At 39.4% G+C, this 15,146-nt stretch overlaps 1 protein-coding gene across 3 annotated transcripts in view; it reads right to left on the reverse strand.

Moving 5' to 3' along the window:
• The window catches only part of PRORP (protein only RNase P catalytic subunit), a 41,398-nt gene that overhangs the window by 17,612 nt on the left and 8,640 nt on the right, over positions 1–15,146 (reverse strand). For all 3 annotated transcript variants that reach the window (XM_032113285.1, XM_032113287.1, XM_032113286.1), the window contains exon 5: positions 6,070–6,177. In XM_032113285.1, the coding sequence (XP_031969176.1) occupies positions 6,070–6,177 (108 nt within the window). The remainder of the gene's footprint in view (positions 1–6,069; positions 6,178–15,146) is intronic.

Below are 15,146 nucleotides of genomic sequence, written 5' to 3' on the forward strand. Positions count from 1 at the left end.
AAAGTATCACTGTCTCAATAACTGAACAGATGATCTTTTAGGCACATTGCACAGTTAAGACAGACTTGAAGACTCAAAAAGATTACCACATGAAAACCTGAGCATACTAGTATGTGTATTTGTCAACTATGTATGCATAGGAACTTTCTTGTGTGTTTCACGGCTTCAAAAACTGTTTAGTAACTGGAGCTCAGGAGAGAAAGTTTCATTCACTATTTTTCTCAAACACTACAAGCTCCAATACATTTTTTGCTCTCCTTGTTTCATCATAGAGGACTTATAGGCATTAGGCAGAGATTTCAAAGAAGCAAAATTATGTTTCAAAATTTATTTGGGTTATTAAGCCAAGAGAATCGTGGGTCACAGATGTTCTGTTTTCCTTCTTTTTTTTAACTTTGCCTTCATTTGATGAGCTGATGGGGTTTTTTTTGTCTTGATAATTGTCTTTTATATTTGGAAAATAAGCCTTGCAAATGTGAATAAAGTACATACCAAAGCAATGGCTCTGAGCTGAATTCACAAAGTATAATTCATCAAGGTTCTTTAATTCTGCGGCCAAAGTTGTTTTTTTTTTCAAAAATTTAACAGGACCATTCACCATTTTCCTGTAGACTACTATGCTATGTCCTATTTTTCTCCCTTATCTTGATGAAACTTCTTTTTCACTACCAGCTTTCCTTTCAAAACTGCAGCTTCTCTCTACCCACTCTTTTCCCTACTGCTAATGCAGCCAGGAGTCCAGGAATAACTATTACAGAACCACTAGAATAACTAAAATGATAATATTAGTTTTAAACCTTGAATCCTCTTGTTAAATGTAATTTTAAATCTTTAACATACAGAAAAACAAAATGCAATAATATGTTTACACACAACTATTAGTACCACAAAATTCACTTAGTCCCTTCCCCAATTCAGAGAGCAATCTCCACTCAACAAGCCTGCTGCTCTTTCCCTGGAAGAGACAAGAAATAAATGCAAAACATGAGGTGTCCCCTGCACCTGTCACAGAGCAATCCGAATTACAGCAGTCACAGCCTGGCTTTTTGTGACAGCCTGTGAGAGGTGCAGGAGGGCAGGTGTGGTGGCTTTCCTGGCAGGAGCTGACTGCTGCTTCAGGCCAGAGATGTGGTATGCTGGCTGCTGACACCAGATCGGGATGGGAAGGGAGTGGAGCAGCAAGGATCTGGCTTCCTCAGTTATTGTACAGGCCTACTGCAATTTACATGGGAATTACACAAACTCATGTAGTCCATTTCTAGAAGTGCTGATTAACTTTAGGAGGAACTACTTTGAATTATCTGCCAAGAGCAAAAACTACTCCTTTGTGCATTGTCAGCCTCGAGTAACTCAATCTGGAACTATTTTACCAATCTTTTAGATGTCTGAGTTTAATACAGACATTAGAGAGGGTAAAGTTAGGGCAGAGCTGATCCCAGCTGCCAAACTGCTTGAAGAAGGGAATTGTGAGTTAGCTTTGATCCAACACACGTTTGAAATGTATGTTCAGTTACTTCTAACACCAGATGGGTACAGCGAAAAAAAAGGACCTAGCTGCATACTTAATTTACAGTATACCAAACTCACTGTAAACTAAAATTACCAAAATACTCTTCAAATTGTTCTTGCAGATCATGCTCTCTCACCCCTCTCTCACCTCCCACCCTGGTCCTCCACAGTTTAGGGGTAACTGAAGCAGAGCAAAATGCCTTCACTCCTCTTTCGCAACCAAAGAGAGGTCTCTAGAGCCTAGATATCCTGCTTGCACTGGGATTCCCTCTCACTTCCAAGGAATACTTCTGAAGAAAATTGTGATAAACAGGAAAACATCCATTTAAGAACTATGTAACAGCTTGTTTAGTAGGAGAAATGGACCATTAGTGTGTGGAAATTCCCTCTCTTGACCTTTACAAGATGAAAGGTGAGAGCACTACAGAGAGTTACAGCAGCAGAGGACAGAGAGTACCAAAATATGATTGTGTTGGGCAAGGATTTATGTAATTAGATACATCTGGAGGAAAGGATTAACTACATGTCACGATACAGCCTGAATCAACTTTGCTTAGTTAAACTGCAAGGATATCTCCATTTACAAACCACACGTTTGCAGCACAGTGACTGACTCAAGTCAGGCAAATACGCATCAGGTACAGTCTTAAACAGCAGCAGAAGACTAGGCTGAGTGATTTTAGACTTTAGGGAGGTTTGGGGTTTTTTTTCTACTGTCTGAATTATATAGCAAAAATAATTTCCATTCTATAATATCTTTTACTAAGGAGTCAACTTTAATGTCTAATTTACAATGCTACAGTAAGGAAGCAAAGGGTTGAAAGGAGGTGCTGTCCAGTGTTGCAGTTTTACAGTTTAGAGTCACTGTGTGTGCAATGCCTTCAAGTCAAATGGTCTCACCATTTCCTAGCCCTCAAAAAATCTTTGTTACCATCCTCATGCTGCCTCCTTTTTTTTTTTTTTTTGGTAACTGATGCAGCCACATGGTGATTTCTACCACAAAACAGACCTAGCATAAGACCCACCTAGAAAAAAGGGGGATTGGGGATTATAATGACAAAGCAAGAGTGTCATAAACCTGAGAAACTGCCACAGGATGTTCCAGTAAATCTGCCAAGTCAGTAATATTCATGATGATTTGCTAAGTGCTGGCTATGAGGACTGAAGTTGCCTGGGTAGTCACATATCTAGTTTTCTAGAATGTCAGAACACTTTGGGCATTAAATGAGTAAAACTTACTCCTTCAACTTCTGCTTTTTTTCTGTCTCCTCTCATCCCTCAAGGTACCTGTGCCTTGCCACACAACCCAGCCCCTCTCCAAGATGTCTAAGGGATGCCTAAACGGAATTACAAATGCTAGGCTGTTTGAAACAGAGAGGAATATTTCATCAATGTTTTTTTATTTTAATCATATGAATAAGAGTTACTTAGAGTCTTGGTCTTCATCGGAACAGCTGCAGTTCTGGAAAGACTTCTAAATTATGAAGTTAAACAGTACTTTTTGTTAAATTTAAATTAAGACCAGAATGCATTTAAATTACCATGTTTTTGTCACATAAATCTTAAGCCTTCTCCTGTGTTTAACAACACCCTTTATTTTGCTATTCTCTAAATCACATAAGGGACGTGCTCCAAAGAAACTAATAATTTGCAAATAGTAACACTTAAGAGTGTGTTAGAAACAGAGCAACAATCTCATTTTCTCTTTCAACCATGCTGCATACTAACTACACACTCTAACAAAATAAATTTTATAAAACAATATCCTGACTGGGTCTAACAGCTGTAGTAATGAACCCCTGAAAAGAACACAGACTCACCCATACCTGGAGACTCAAAATAATTTCACTTCTTGACAAGTAAAATAATTTACCTTTTGACAGGCTGGACAGCTTTAATACAGGTCCTCAGAAACACTGCTCATTTACTACCTCTCTAGTCAAGCAGAAGTAGTCACAGCATACCTCTCTTCTCCAAAATGGGACTGTCATGCTACCCTAGTCAGACAGCTTGACCTCAGTAGCTTTCACTCTTGGCTTTTTCCATCCTTTGTGCTCTGCCTGTCACTTCTCTCACATTATTTCTCCTCTCCATCTTCTCAGTTCGGCACTGTGTTTCCCTACATAAACTGAAGAACTTAATAAGGCAGGCTGTAAATGCCCCATATGTGCCACTCCACATTTTCCATTTGGCTGTCAAAGGCATGAGGATAGGAGCCTCCAGAAGAGGATGTTTTGTAGCAGAGTCAGCCCTCAAAGACAAGACTACAGCATTCAGGGAGGGAGGTCAGCATTCACAGATGGGGGACTACTTGGCAGCAACACCCGTAACCAGAAAAGCAACACGTGACCAGATTACTGTGGCCTTCCCTTCCCTCCTCTGAAAGAAGTTTGGAGACAGAAGAAATGATTGCTCTGCTTTGTGGGTTTCTTTCTGTTTTTAGCAGTCTTGAAAAAACATTCAGAAAACAAGAATACATGCTTCTTGTCAGAAGTATCCAAAATAAGAACAAAGACATAGTCCTTTTTTGACACGTTACAACACAGAAGTTCAGAGTCATGAAGAAATTAAACAGGATCCACTAGCATCCAGCATGATCTCGCATTTAAACAATGTTTCCACTTGGAAAAATCTATAAACTCAATGGTTATTACTGTAATTGTGTACAAAGACATCTAGCATTAATTGAGAGGAACAATGCAGAAAAAAGTCTTTAGTAGTCCATGTGTCTAGAAGATTATTTCTTTTGGGAAATGAAGGAGCTATTTTGTTGCTTAGAGTGCAAATATACACTTCCCATGCCAACACAGGTACTACTTAGCCAGTGAGTATCTACAGGTCTACGGCAGAAATACCAGGCATCTCCAGTCTCTCATATAATGACTCCATACTCCCAAAAATAGGATCCAGAAAACAGGAGCAGCAAAAGACTGGCTGGTAGAAGACCCAGTGATTAACATTTTTTGTGCATTACAAAATGTAATAATAATAAACAGCAACATAGCTCATAGGACAAGTAAATTTTAGCTAAGAGAACCTTCTGGAGATAAGCTGGGGTGAGCCCAAGTTACTGTTCTGTTGTGTAGGAAGGAAAGGCAGGTCTTCCCAAAAATCCCCTAATCAGTAAACAGCTGGGATTCAAAAGAACTTTGACATGTACCTAAATGGAACAACCTAAGTGAAAGTTCATGCCTCCACAGAGTCCTTCTGGAGCTCTTTGGCACCAGGGATCCCAATGTCCTTCCATTACAGCATAAGCTAAGGAGAAACTCAAAGGCAATTTATGCTGCTCAGCATGCTAATACCACCTAGTAACATTTCTGATCAGAAATCAGGAGTAATGATCTGTCAAAACCAGGCTGGCTCTTAGCTCCATCACCTCCAGTTTCTACAAACCACACAGAACTCTGTTTAGAGTTCCCCCAGAGGGACAGGCATACAGCTGTCCTGAGGAAGGACATTCCTTTCTCTTCCTCATCTTTGGCAGCACAGATCTGTCTTTCTAGATCCTAAAACAATGTGATTCTACGTTCTGCCTGAAATCCTTCTCAGATCATCAAAACTTCTTCCCTGATCCTACCCAAATAACTCGTGAACATTTTTTTCTATTTTTGTACTAAGTAAAGTAGCCTCTTTGTGAGACAGTATCTCACTGCCACTCAGAAACATCTTTTAGGGAGGTTTATCTAACCTCCCTAGCTCACTTTTATCTACATATATGAGAGTATACACTACTTCCTAACAATAGCTTTTAGGTAATTCTTAGAACAAAAATGCATTTCTTGTAATTACTACAAGTGAATTTCTTCTTTTATTATCAAGCTCATTTATAAATTCAATTTAATTTCAAGAGTGTGAAAATTTAAATTCTGGCATTGGAATACATGTGAGCAGCTCTTTTGCTACTCCTAATTCAAAGTAAATATTTGATTGACAAAAAACTCCAAATAACCTTAAGCCAATTCTTAGTGAAATGCTACGTGTGAGTATCAAGAATTCTCAAACATAGGTATTGACAAAGAGCAGGATTTTTCTCCTACAGATCATCAAACAGAAAGAATTGAAGCCAGTTTGAGCTGCCCTTGTCAAACAGGACTCAAGTCTCAAGGCAATAGGAAGTGAAATAATGTTTAAATGTATACAGGTTTGAACTAAGTAAGGGTTTATCTTAATGACAGCTTTTATCAGCATAACTATATTAGATTAAATTTTCTACACAGATTTACCCTGTTCCCCCAAATCCCTATTACTATGAAAACTTACACAATCACACAGTGTTTGTGTAATAATGTTATTATTGAGACCTTAGCTGTAACTATAAACATTGAATACATGATGAAATGTATGACATTTTACAGCTAATACAGGCAAATATATAAGAAGAAGCATCTCCCCACTAATAATTTTTAATTTGTGAAACTTAGGTAACTCTTTGAACTTCACTGTGACATGCTACAAAGTATTTGCTCATTTTCTCTAGAGGATAACTAATAATGAGGCACTCACTGTTTTACAATCAGTATACACAAAACACTTAATGAATATTTAACCAGCACTTACATTTTCACACTGCATCTTTCTGGATTTTATGTGGGAAACATTGAGTCCATCAATAACAATATCAAACGGAAGTCGATTTTCCACAAATGTTTGAAAGGCCTCAAATTCCTGAAATAAATAAATAAATAAACACAGGGGAGTAATACATCGAGTTTAACAGAAAGAAATTCCATTCTGTTTTTATTAAAAAAGGAAACAAAGCCCAAATGTCTCACTTTTCCTTTGCTGGCTACACTTCACATCATTACTTGCTTATTTCCTAAAACAACCACACCAAAAAAAAACCACCCCATCTTTTAAACCGTAAGTCCTACATTGGATACATTCGATAAAATCATTCCAACCAAAAATTACATTACAACTGAAAACCAAAACTTTACAGACATCCAGATTTTCAGAATTACAATCTGAACTGTACACTTTATATAAAGATACATCCTATAGTCATTGTCACACAGCAGCTGCTAAACAAAGCAACTTTACAGACCAGTAGACACTTTCACTACTACTAGCTCTTAACATATCCAAATGTAAAATAGTCATCATACTTAGGTTCTATGGAAGAATTATGAAATCTCTGAATGTCATTCAGTATTTAAATAAACATTCATTTAGAAAGACAGTACTCCATTTGTGAGAAACACGTGGTTTTAAGGCTAAAACAATGAACTTTCTTACTAGGTCAGAAATGTAATGCACTGATTGAGCAGAACAACAGCATCCGTCCAGTTTTTCCATCAGAAGGAAACCACAACTGCTTTAGGTTTGAGAGTCCATAAGAGGAGAACAGACTACAAAGCTATAATAAAATCTTCAGGAATTTCTCCCTTGATTTTTGAGGAAAGATTTAGTAGTTTTTTTGCAGACACTTGCATAAGATTTCTACTTTTTGCTTCTGACTGTTCTTAAGAAGCACAAGAACTCTGCACTATCTGGATGGGCAATGACCTAGTTGCATAAATTACCTTTCTAGTAACAAATAAGATTTATTTATCACTGACAGAGCTTTCAAAGTCCAGGCTATAAATTAACTTTCACAGGAACTCAAAACAATTAATATTTCATGCCTTCTGCAAAGGATTCAAGAAGTACTCTTCTAATCTTGCCTTCTTCCACACAGCAATATGGCAACATATGTCTACATAAAAAACACTGCCTCAGCACCCAAAAACACATACAGCATATACAATTCTTCCTTGGAGAAAAAAGGAAAGAAAGAATTCATTTTTCCAGAAACTACAATGCTGTCAGGCAGTAACAAACGATCACCAACTTCAAATTTAGTTGGAATGCTTATGACAAATTATACTAGGAAAAGGGTTACTTGTATTAAGAGTACAAACCAAGCAAGATAAGATGCCTCACTCAGCTGTTAAAATTTCAGGAATAATTTCCAAGTGAACAGAGGTGTACCAGTCAAAGCACAGTGATAAGAATACAGACAACACAGGGCTCAGCCTAGCACCTAGGAATCAATCACTTTTTATGTGATCTTTCATTTCTCCATTGCTTAAATAAATGTTACTATTGATATAAAAAGCTGGCCAAGGAAATTGTCACCTAAAACAAAAATGAATTGTTGGTACTTGTGAAGTATTTTCCCCAGCCCCGTGCCCTAATCTCAACATATTTTCTACAGATGAATAAAAATTCTCATTGCCATCTGACAGGGACACCAAGACACAAAAGGAAGTCACTAGGAAAGGCAGTGGCAGGGATGGCAGGTAGAAACAAGTGCAAAGCCAAACAACATGGATTCCTGACTTCCGGGCATACGCCATCCACGGACCTCCGCATGGTTCCAAATCTGGTGAGTCATCACTGCAATACTGGATGGCTGTCTGAAATGTGGGAGAGGCGAAAAGAAGCAAAATACACACAGCCCAAGTGAAGGTAAGATAAAGATGAGTGAAAATAGAGAAGACAAAACAAGTGGAAGCAGGTGAAACATGTGGTAAATACTCCAAGAGAGCATTATTTTCTCAATGCCAACAAATGGAAATATTATTTGAAGTAACATAGTTATAGTCAAGCAGACATTTTTTAGAAGCAAGCTGTACAAGTAACCTTGTCTTTACAGGCTCAGTTCAATACAAAACAAGCACTTTGCAGAGAAATTTTCAAGCTTTATTTTATTTCAAGGAACAATAGTTACAGAGCAGTTCCTGAAAAGGTGGTTTTCCCTGATGGGCAGAGTAGACTGTTTTGTTCAGGGAATACTACAGCATGAGTTGGGGAAGCAGCAGAGGGGTTCAGTGGGTCTGCACTCTGCCCACTCTTTGCTTGGATCCCTCTCCTCTCCCAGAAGGGCAGATGGTGCGAGGCTGTCAGAAGGGTCCTGCTGAGAGGCACCAGGATAGGCTCAGCACTCCTCAGAAAGCCATCTCCTGGCTCTCTGGGATTTTCTTCTGGAGCTGGGGAGATGCTGGAGCTTTTTCAGTGTCATTCCTTTGGCCACTCCACCTTTCCCCACCATTTCCTCCTGCCCATATCTCCTAACATTCTCAACAGATGCCTGACAAGACAGTAGGCAGCCTGCCAGCCTCCCAGATCAGCTTAATCGTTGTGCATCTTTATGAGTAAACTGTGCAAAACAGGGAGAGAAGGTTTGCTGGTGGCAAGGAGACTTATCCATGCAGGGAGATGAGGAGTTAATAGCAAAGTGCAGAAGACAAATGGCCAACTTTAATTCATGTCACCAAACACAGAAGACTCCAATAAAAAGCCTCAGACAGACTAAAAAATCCCAAGGGACAGTTCATTTTCTCCTCACCACCCATATTTCCCCAGCAACACATGAGAGTGTGTTCTCTCCTTTTCCAGAAAAAAAATACATTAAGAATGACAGAGAAGGTCTCCTCCCATGAGAGACAGTTTTTGAGCTGCCATATTTCTCATCCTGTCTGGACACAGGGAAGAAAAAAGGGCAAACCCTGGAAATAAGCAGCAGGCTACCTCATCCAGAAATAATACAAACACCCAAAGACTTACACTGTAGGAGTGTACTGGGTCTGGCTGAGCTGGAGTTAATGTTCCCCATAGCAGCCCTCACGGCGCTGTGTGATGCACTGGTAGCTAAAAAGGTGTTGCTAACACACCAGTGTTTTGGCTACTGCTGAGCAGTGCTCCTACATTAAGGCGGTGTCTCCAACATTCCCCCTCACCAGTAGGCTGGTGGTGGACAAAATCTTGGGAGGGGACATAACCAAGACAGCTGACTCAACCTGACCAAAGGGATGTCCCATCCATATGACACCTCCTCAGAACATCTAAGAGAAAGAAGGGGGCAAGGGGAGGGCATTTGTTATTATGACCTTTGTTTTCTGGAGCAACTGCTATGCATAGTGATGCTCTACTTCCCAGGGAGTGGCTGGACATCACCTGCCAATGGGAAGTAGAGAATAAATATTTTATTTTTCTTTGCTTCTGCATGCAGCCTTTGCTTTTCCTTTAATAAACCTATACCTGATTCACAAGGGTTTTTCCATCTCATTTTCTCCCCCTACTGGCCTTGTCCTGTTGAGAGGAGTGACAGAGCAGCTTGGTGGTCAGCTGGTGTCCAACCAAGACCAACCCACCACAAAGAGAGAAAGGAGACAATTCAAAGGATGTTGATCTTTTAAAGACTGGGATTTGTCTGGATTTTATGTAGATCTTATTTCAGCCACAGTGGTAAACAGATGATTCATCCACAGTTCCCTAAAGATATCTCCCCCATTAGCTAACTGTTAGAAGAAATTAAAGGCTTTCTTTCTAAGCAGTAAATGAAGTAGAGCACAGCTGCAGTTAGGGTACAACTAATCAAGAGAATCCAAACATGATGGCCATCAAGGCAGTACAAGGATGACGTGAAGGTTACAGAATCACAGAATATGCTGAGCTGAAAGGGACCCACAAGGATCATTGAGTCCAACTCTTGGCCCTGCACCCTGCCAGGTTGGTTTAGGCAAAAAAAAAGCAAGCTATTCACAAAGGCTTACCCTTCCAAATGGAGACTGCAACATGATCTACACGTACCCCTGCGTATGCCACAGGAGCATTTACATGGAAACATCCTGCTCAGCAAGACAAAGGGCACTTCTGATTAACTCCTTCAATAAGCCAACAAGTAGCAAATCACACCTCTCTCTTTCTCCCTGCCCCCTCCCTCCCCCCCCATCCTCCAGGTAAGAGCACCAAAACAAACACAGCAAATCTTACACTAATTTCTAACTTGTTCTGACTGGGTTCATCTCACAAAGTTTTTAAGGAAAAATCCATTTTCCCAGCCTCAAAAACATGACTCAAACTGAAGGAACTAAACTAAAACCACATTTTGTATTGCTTATTGACGTGACCCTCTTAAGGCTCCGGTCATGCAGAGAAGTACTGCAATACAGCAGGGCTGTTACCTCACTGCAGGACTTCCCCCCACACACACGCACAGCACAGCACAGCACAGTGCTCACAGTGGCTCCAGTGATATCCTGTTTCACACCACGAACAAAAGAAGAGGGAATTTTAAAAAACCCACCTGATTTCATTCATTGCCTTACTGGGAAAACGGAGGAAGGCCAACTACGCAACCTTTAAAAATGATTCACTGCACCTTCTATTAAAAAAATCTTTTCTTCACAAACGGACACACACTGACTAAATCAATTTGAGAGAAAAAGCCAGCTATAACCAAACCCATGATGGAATTTACATTGATGTAAAGAATTTAAGAGTTTTAAAATAATTAATTGTTTAATCATTAGGGTGTGGGTGGCTCAAGTCCATTCATATCTTGGCAAAAGCATAAAGAGTTGCATTTTTTTTGTATTTCACACCAGCTGGATGGCTCATGCACTATTTCACCATCATTTTATACTGGTATGTACTGGTGCTGCCCCAGAAAAGGGTGTTTCTACCTTCTCCCTTTCCTCAGCCATTCATTCCTGGCTTTGTTCCCTCACCTACCTATGCACACATGTTAGCACATGGAGAAAGACTCAACTGGATGAACTGAGCCCATACAACAGTTTTAGTCTGCACCAGTCCCCCTGTTGAGGTTACAACACAGAGGATTGTCCTGGCATGAAAATGCAGCCAGAATACGGAATGAGATTGGTAACAGCTGAGACTACTGGGATCACCTTTTCCCATAGGTAGCCCTGACTATGCTGACTAAGTTATGAAACTACAACATTCTATGAAATGTTACTCCCAGCGTGGAATACTACAGAAAAGCAAGAGAGGTTGGTTTTATAAAAAGAACTATAGGAATTATTGTTTGAAAAAGCAAGCAAGAATAAAAAGACTAGTTTTGCTACCTTAAATAATTCATTTAAAGGGTGTTTTCTTAAGTAAGTGTACCCTCAGACTTCAAAAGTCTAGTTTGCACAGTGAAAAGTATTTGAAATAGCAGTAGTAATAAATATGAAAATAGTAATTTTTGGTAAGACAATACTATTTCTGTAAATACATCTATAGCTTTATAGAACAGAAATATATGTTTTTCTTCCCATACTAGTGCACATACAGATTACAAGCTTCAAAACCACAACAAAAATGAGGGAAGGAATTCATTACTAGCATTTACAGACACTATGTTAAACATGATAACATAAATAAATATTTCAAAACAAAGAAAATATAGCTAAACAAGCATGTCCCTTGGCAAGTGCAATGAGAGTAATCCACATTAGTATTTTGAAATAATTTTAATGTCTGTAACAGTTCTAAGTGTTAAGAACAAAAAAAACTACACTAAAACCTATTCAAATCACTGCAGAAAAGGCTGTTTGTCACTTCCTCTAAACAATAAAGTTTTTACTCACTTCAGGAATGGTGGAGAGATACTAGTTGAATTAAAAAATGCAAAACTACAATATTCAACGTGTGTTTTTTCAAGAGGAAGTCACAATAGTTTAAGCTTTGTACAACAGAAGCAGTGCTTCTCCTCTTGTTAAATGACAATATCCTCAAGTGCAAGGAAAGAGCAAATTCTAATTAACCAAATATTATACTGCACTTAATTATAATTTAACTATCCCTATTATCAAACAGGGTGTATTCCAGTATCACAAGAGCAGCTTTCAGAGAAGTGAAAACATTCAATTTTTAACAGTTTCATAAAATACAATGTTATGGGGGTTGCTTTGTTTTCAGCAATGTTTCCTGATATCAGAAGAAAAACACAGGAATGAATACTAAGTGTGAGAAATAAAATTCAGCTGTCAAACTGAAATCCAGCCAGTTCTTTTTTTTAAGGTGCCTTGGTGGAGCACTCTTAAATCTAGTTCCTATGCCTGAAGGGTTTGAATACTTCCCCTACAGTTTCAAAGCTTGGAAATCCCCTCCAAACCCTTCTAAACAGGAAGGCTTTTCTCGGTATTATGTATGGTATCCCTAGGTAGCCTGGATTGCACACGATTTGTTTGGCCTGTTACATGCGTCTCTGAGTTTACAAATAATCCCAGAGTCAGGAACTCCTGTGGCTGTAGCCTTCAGAGGCATGGTCATGAACAGGAAGGTGCTTGCAGGCACTCTGGCTGCGATGTGTGCCGTGCTGCCCGTGCACAGCCTCTGTCCGCAGCGGGCACGGCCGGCACAGGACTCAGCTAACCCACATGAGAATACTGCAGAGGAGGTAAATGGCACACGTATCCTGGGCTGTGGCACATACTGTGCACACAGTATCAGCTGTTTGCTTGCAAGCGCTTTTCTCCTCATAGCCCCTGATCTTCCAAGGAGACACAGCAGCCTAAGTGAATTAACTAGCCTTCCTGAGCTCAAGCAAAGAAGCCATGACATCCAAGATGGACAGCCATAATCACCCAGGCATCTCAGGGCAAGTAAGAGTAGCTCACCTTGCAAACAGCTAAAGTGCAGGCAATTTAGCTGACTTTGACCACAAGCTGAGAGTCAACGAAGCAGGTAGAAAAATGAGAAGATCACAGTGGAAGTTGAGAGTGAAGGCACCACCAGGTGGGGTTAGAGCAGAATGTGTCAGACAGAGGCTTCTTAAACATTAGTACATAGAGGCTTTGGAAGTAATTAATTACTCCATTCAGAACAAGACTGACATGTACCCAAAGCCCCCTTTGGGTCACTTAGCCTTTGGAGCAAATCATGGAGTTGGAAGGAGAACCAAAGCTTTACAGAAAAAAAAAAGTATCAATCTAAAAGGTAAGAGTTAGAACTTTATCTTCAAGGTTCCTTGGAAAAAATACCGCCTCATTCAGCTGAGATGAATGGGCTACTTCCTCTTTGTCCTCCCCTTATGTTCTAGAAGAATATGTAAAATCCCTGCTTAGTCCAGATCTAGTGTGGAAACTCACATCCCATCCACAAGCCCATCTCTTCCTGCCTTCTTGACAGCACATAAACATCTCCAATGAGCTTCCTTCCCACTGCACAACAGTCCTTTCAGGCTTATCAGAGGTATGTAGGACCACAAAGGGAATGAAATTTCAGCATTTGCGTAAACACCCAGGAGCAGCTGCGACATGAAAGTCATCACAGCTAAAGTTGATTCTGCATCTCAGCACACCAATTACAGCCTCCCAGGCTCAATGGCATAGCTCTCAATTAAATGCAGCCAGAGTAAACAAGCATCTGACTGAAAATATCACATAGAAATTTGGTATGAAAGGTGACAGTCTTATTGTAACTGTTTTCTTTCTATGGCAGCCTGCAAGGTTACAGCTCACTGTATGAGATCATCATATGACAGCCTAACAGACCTTCCAGAAGCTATGCATAAGGATCTGAATTACTGCCTACTTTAATGTGTAACATTTCCTTATCACAGATAATCATAGTTCATGCAAGCCATCTTTTTAACATATTTGTAAACAGTGTTCACTACCATTCTGATGTACAAACCCATGTTGTTTGATTTTCTTTCCTAAAACTAATTACAAAAAAGGTTTCTTTTTTTTAATCACAGCACAACAAACCACTTTTGGGGGATCCTCAACAAACCAGGTCTTTGTTCCTAATTTTCTACTCTGATCACATTTATTCTTAAGTGACAGAAATAAAATAAAGCAATGATGCTGTTGCAAAAGTAAGACAAAAGACTGTTCCTCAGTGAAGAAAAAAAGACCAAATGCATTACACATTCAATTTGAAACACTGTTGGAAAAAAAATACTGAGCTCAAAACAAACTGTTTCCCTGATTAATCATTTCATTGCAAGAAATACAGATGCACTAAAGAAAACTAGTTAGGAGAGAAGAAGGAATACAAAGCTAAAGTTTCCTACTTGAATTATGGCTACTACAAAAAAAGTGACTGACTGGAAAATGAATCCCCCCCCGCCTTCTCAGATATATTTGCTTACATCCTTATTTCAGCCTCATCACCTAGTTCCCCTCTGGAAGCCCCTGGCTGCAGAAGAAGTCACACAGTCTGACATACCTAAAATGGGCAGTGTATTTTCATCACCACATGTCTGCTTTCACAGCACAAGGGCAATTAAAAAGTCCCAAATTTATTTCTGGAAACATCTGATACATCATGACACTGTTTTGCCACTACCCCCACATCCATACTCAAAATTCACTGAAGAAGCAGGCTTTAAGCTGTACAAACAACAGTAAACTCACCAAGTTCATCTCCATTCAGGGACTGCCTGCTGATACAGAACTGGAACAAGTTGAGTTTGAAACTAGTAAGTAGGTGGCCCCAGAGTGATAACTGATGGAATTTCAGCTATCACACAAACTAACAGAATCTACTGACATCAAAATTTAATATAGTGTATTGAGTCTTTGTTTCATTAGATTGCATTCATTTAATCAATCAGGTTCTCACACAGGGGGAACATAATTTCTACTACTGTTCAGATTGTGTGTGAAGGTCCTGTTACCCAGAACTCCCTTCCTAAATCTCCCCACCTTCAACTGGTACTGCCAATCTAGCCCTGCCTACTTGACACATTTGAAATTTTCAAGCCATACAGCATTCGATAAAACACAGCCTTTTGTTTACTTTATGATATTATAGAACACCAGTACCTATTAAATACTTAAAATTACTGCTACATTTTAAAGGATAATTTTTTTCTCCTGTACAATTCACAGCTAGATCAGATCAAAAGTCCTGAA

The sequence above is a fragment of the Corvus moneduloides genome, chromosome 6, assembly GCF_009650955.1.
Source record: "Corvus moneduloides isolate bCorMon1 chromosome 6, bCorMon1.pri, whole genome shotgun sequence".
In the NCBI taxonomy this organism is placed as follows: domain Eukaryota; kingdom Metazoa; phylum Chordata; class Aves; order Passeriformes; family Corvidae; genus Corvus; species Corvus moneduloides.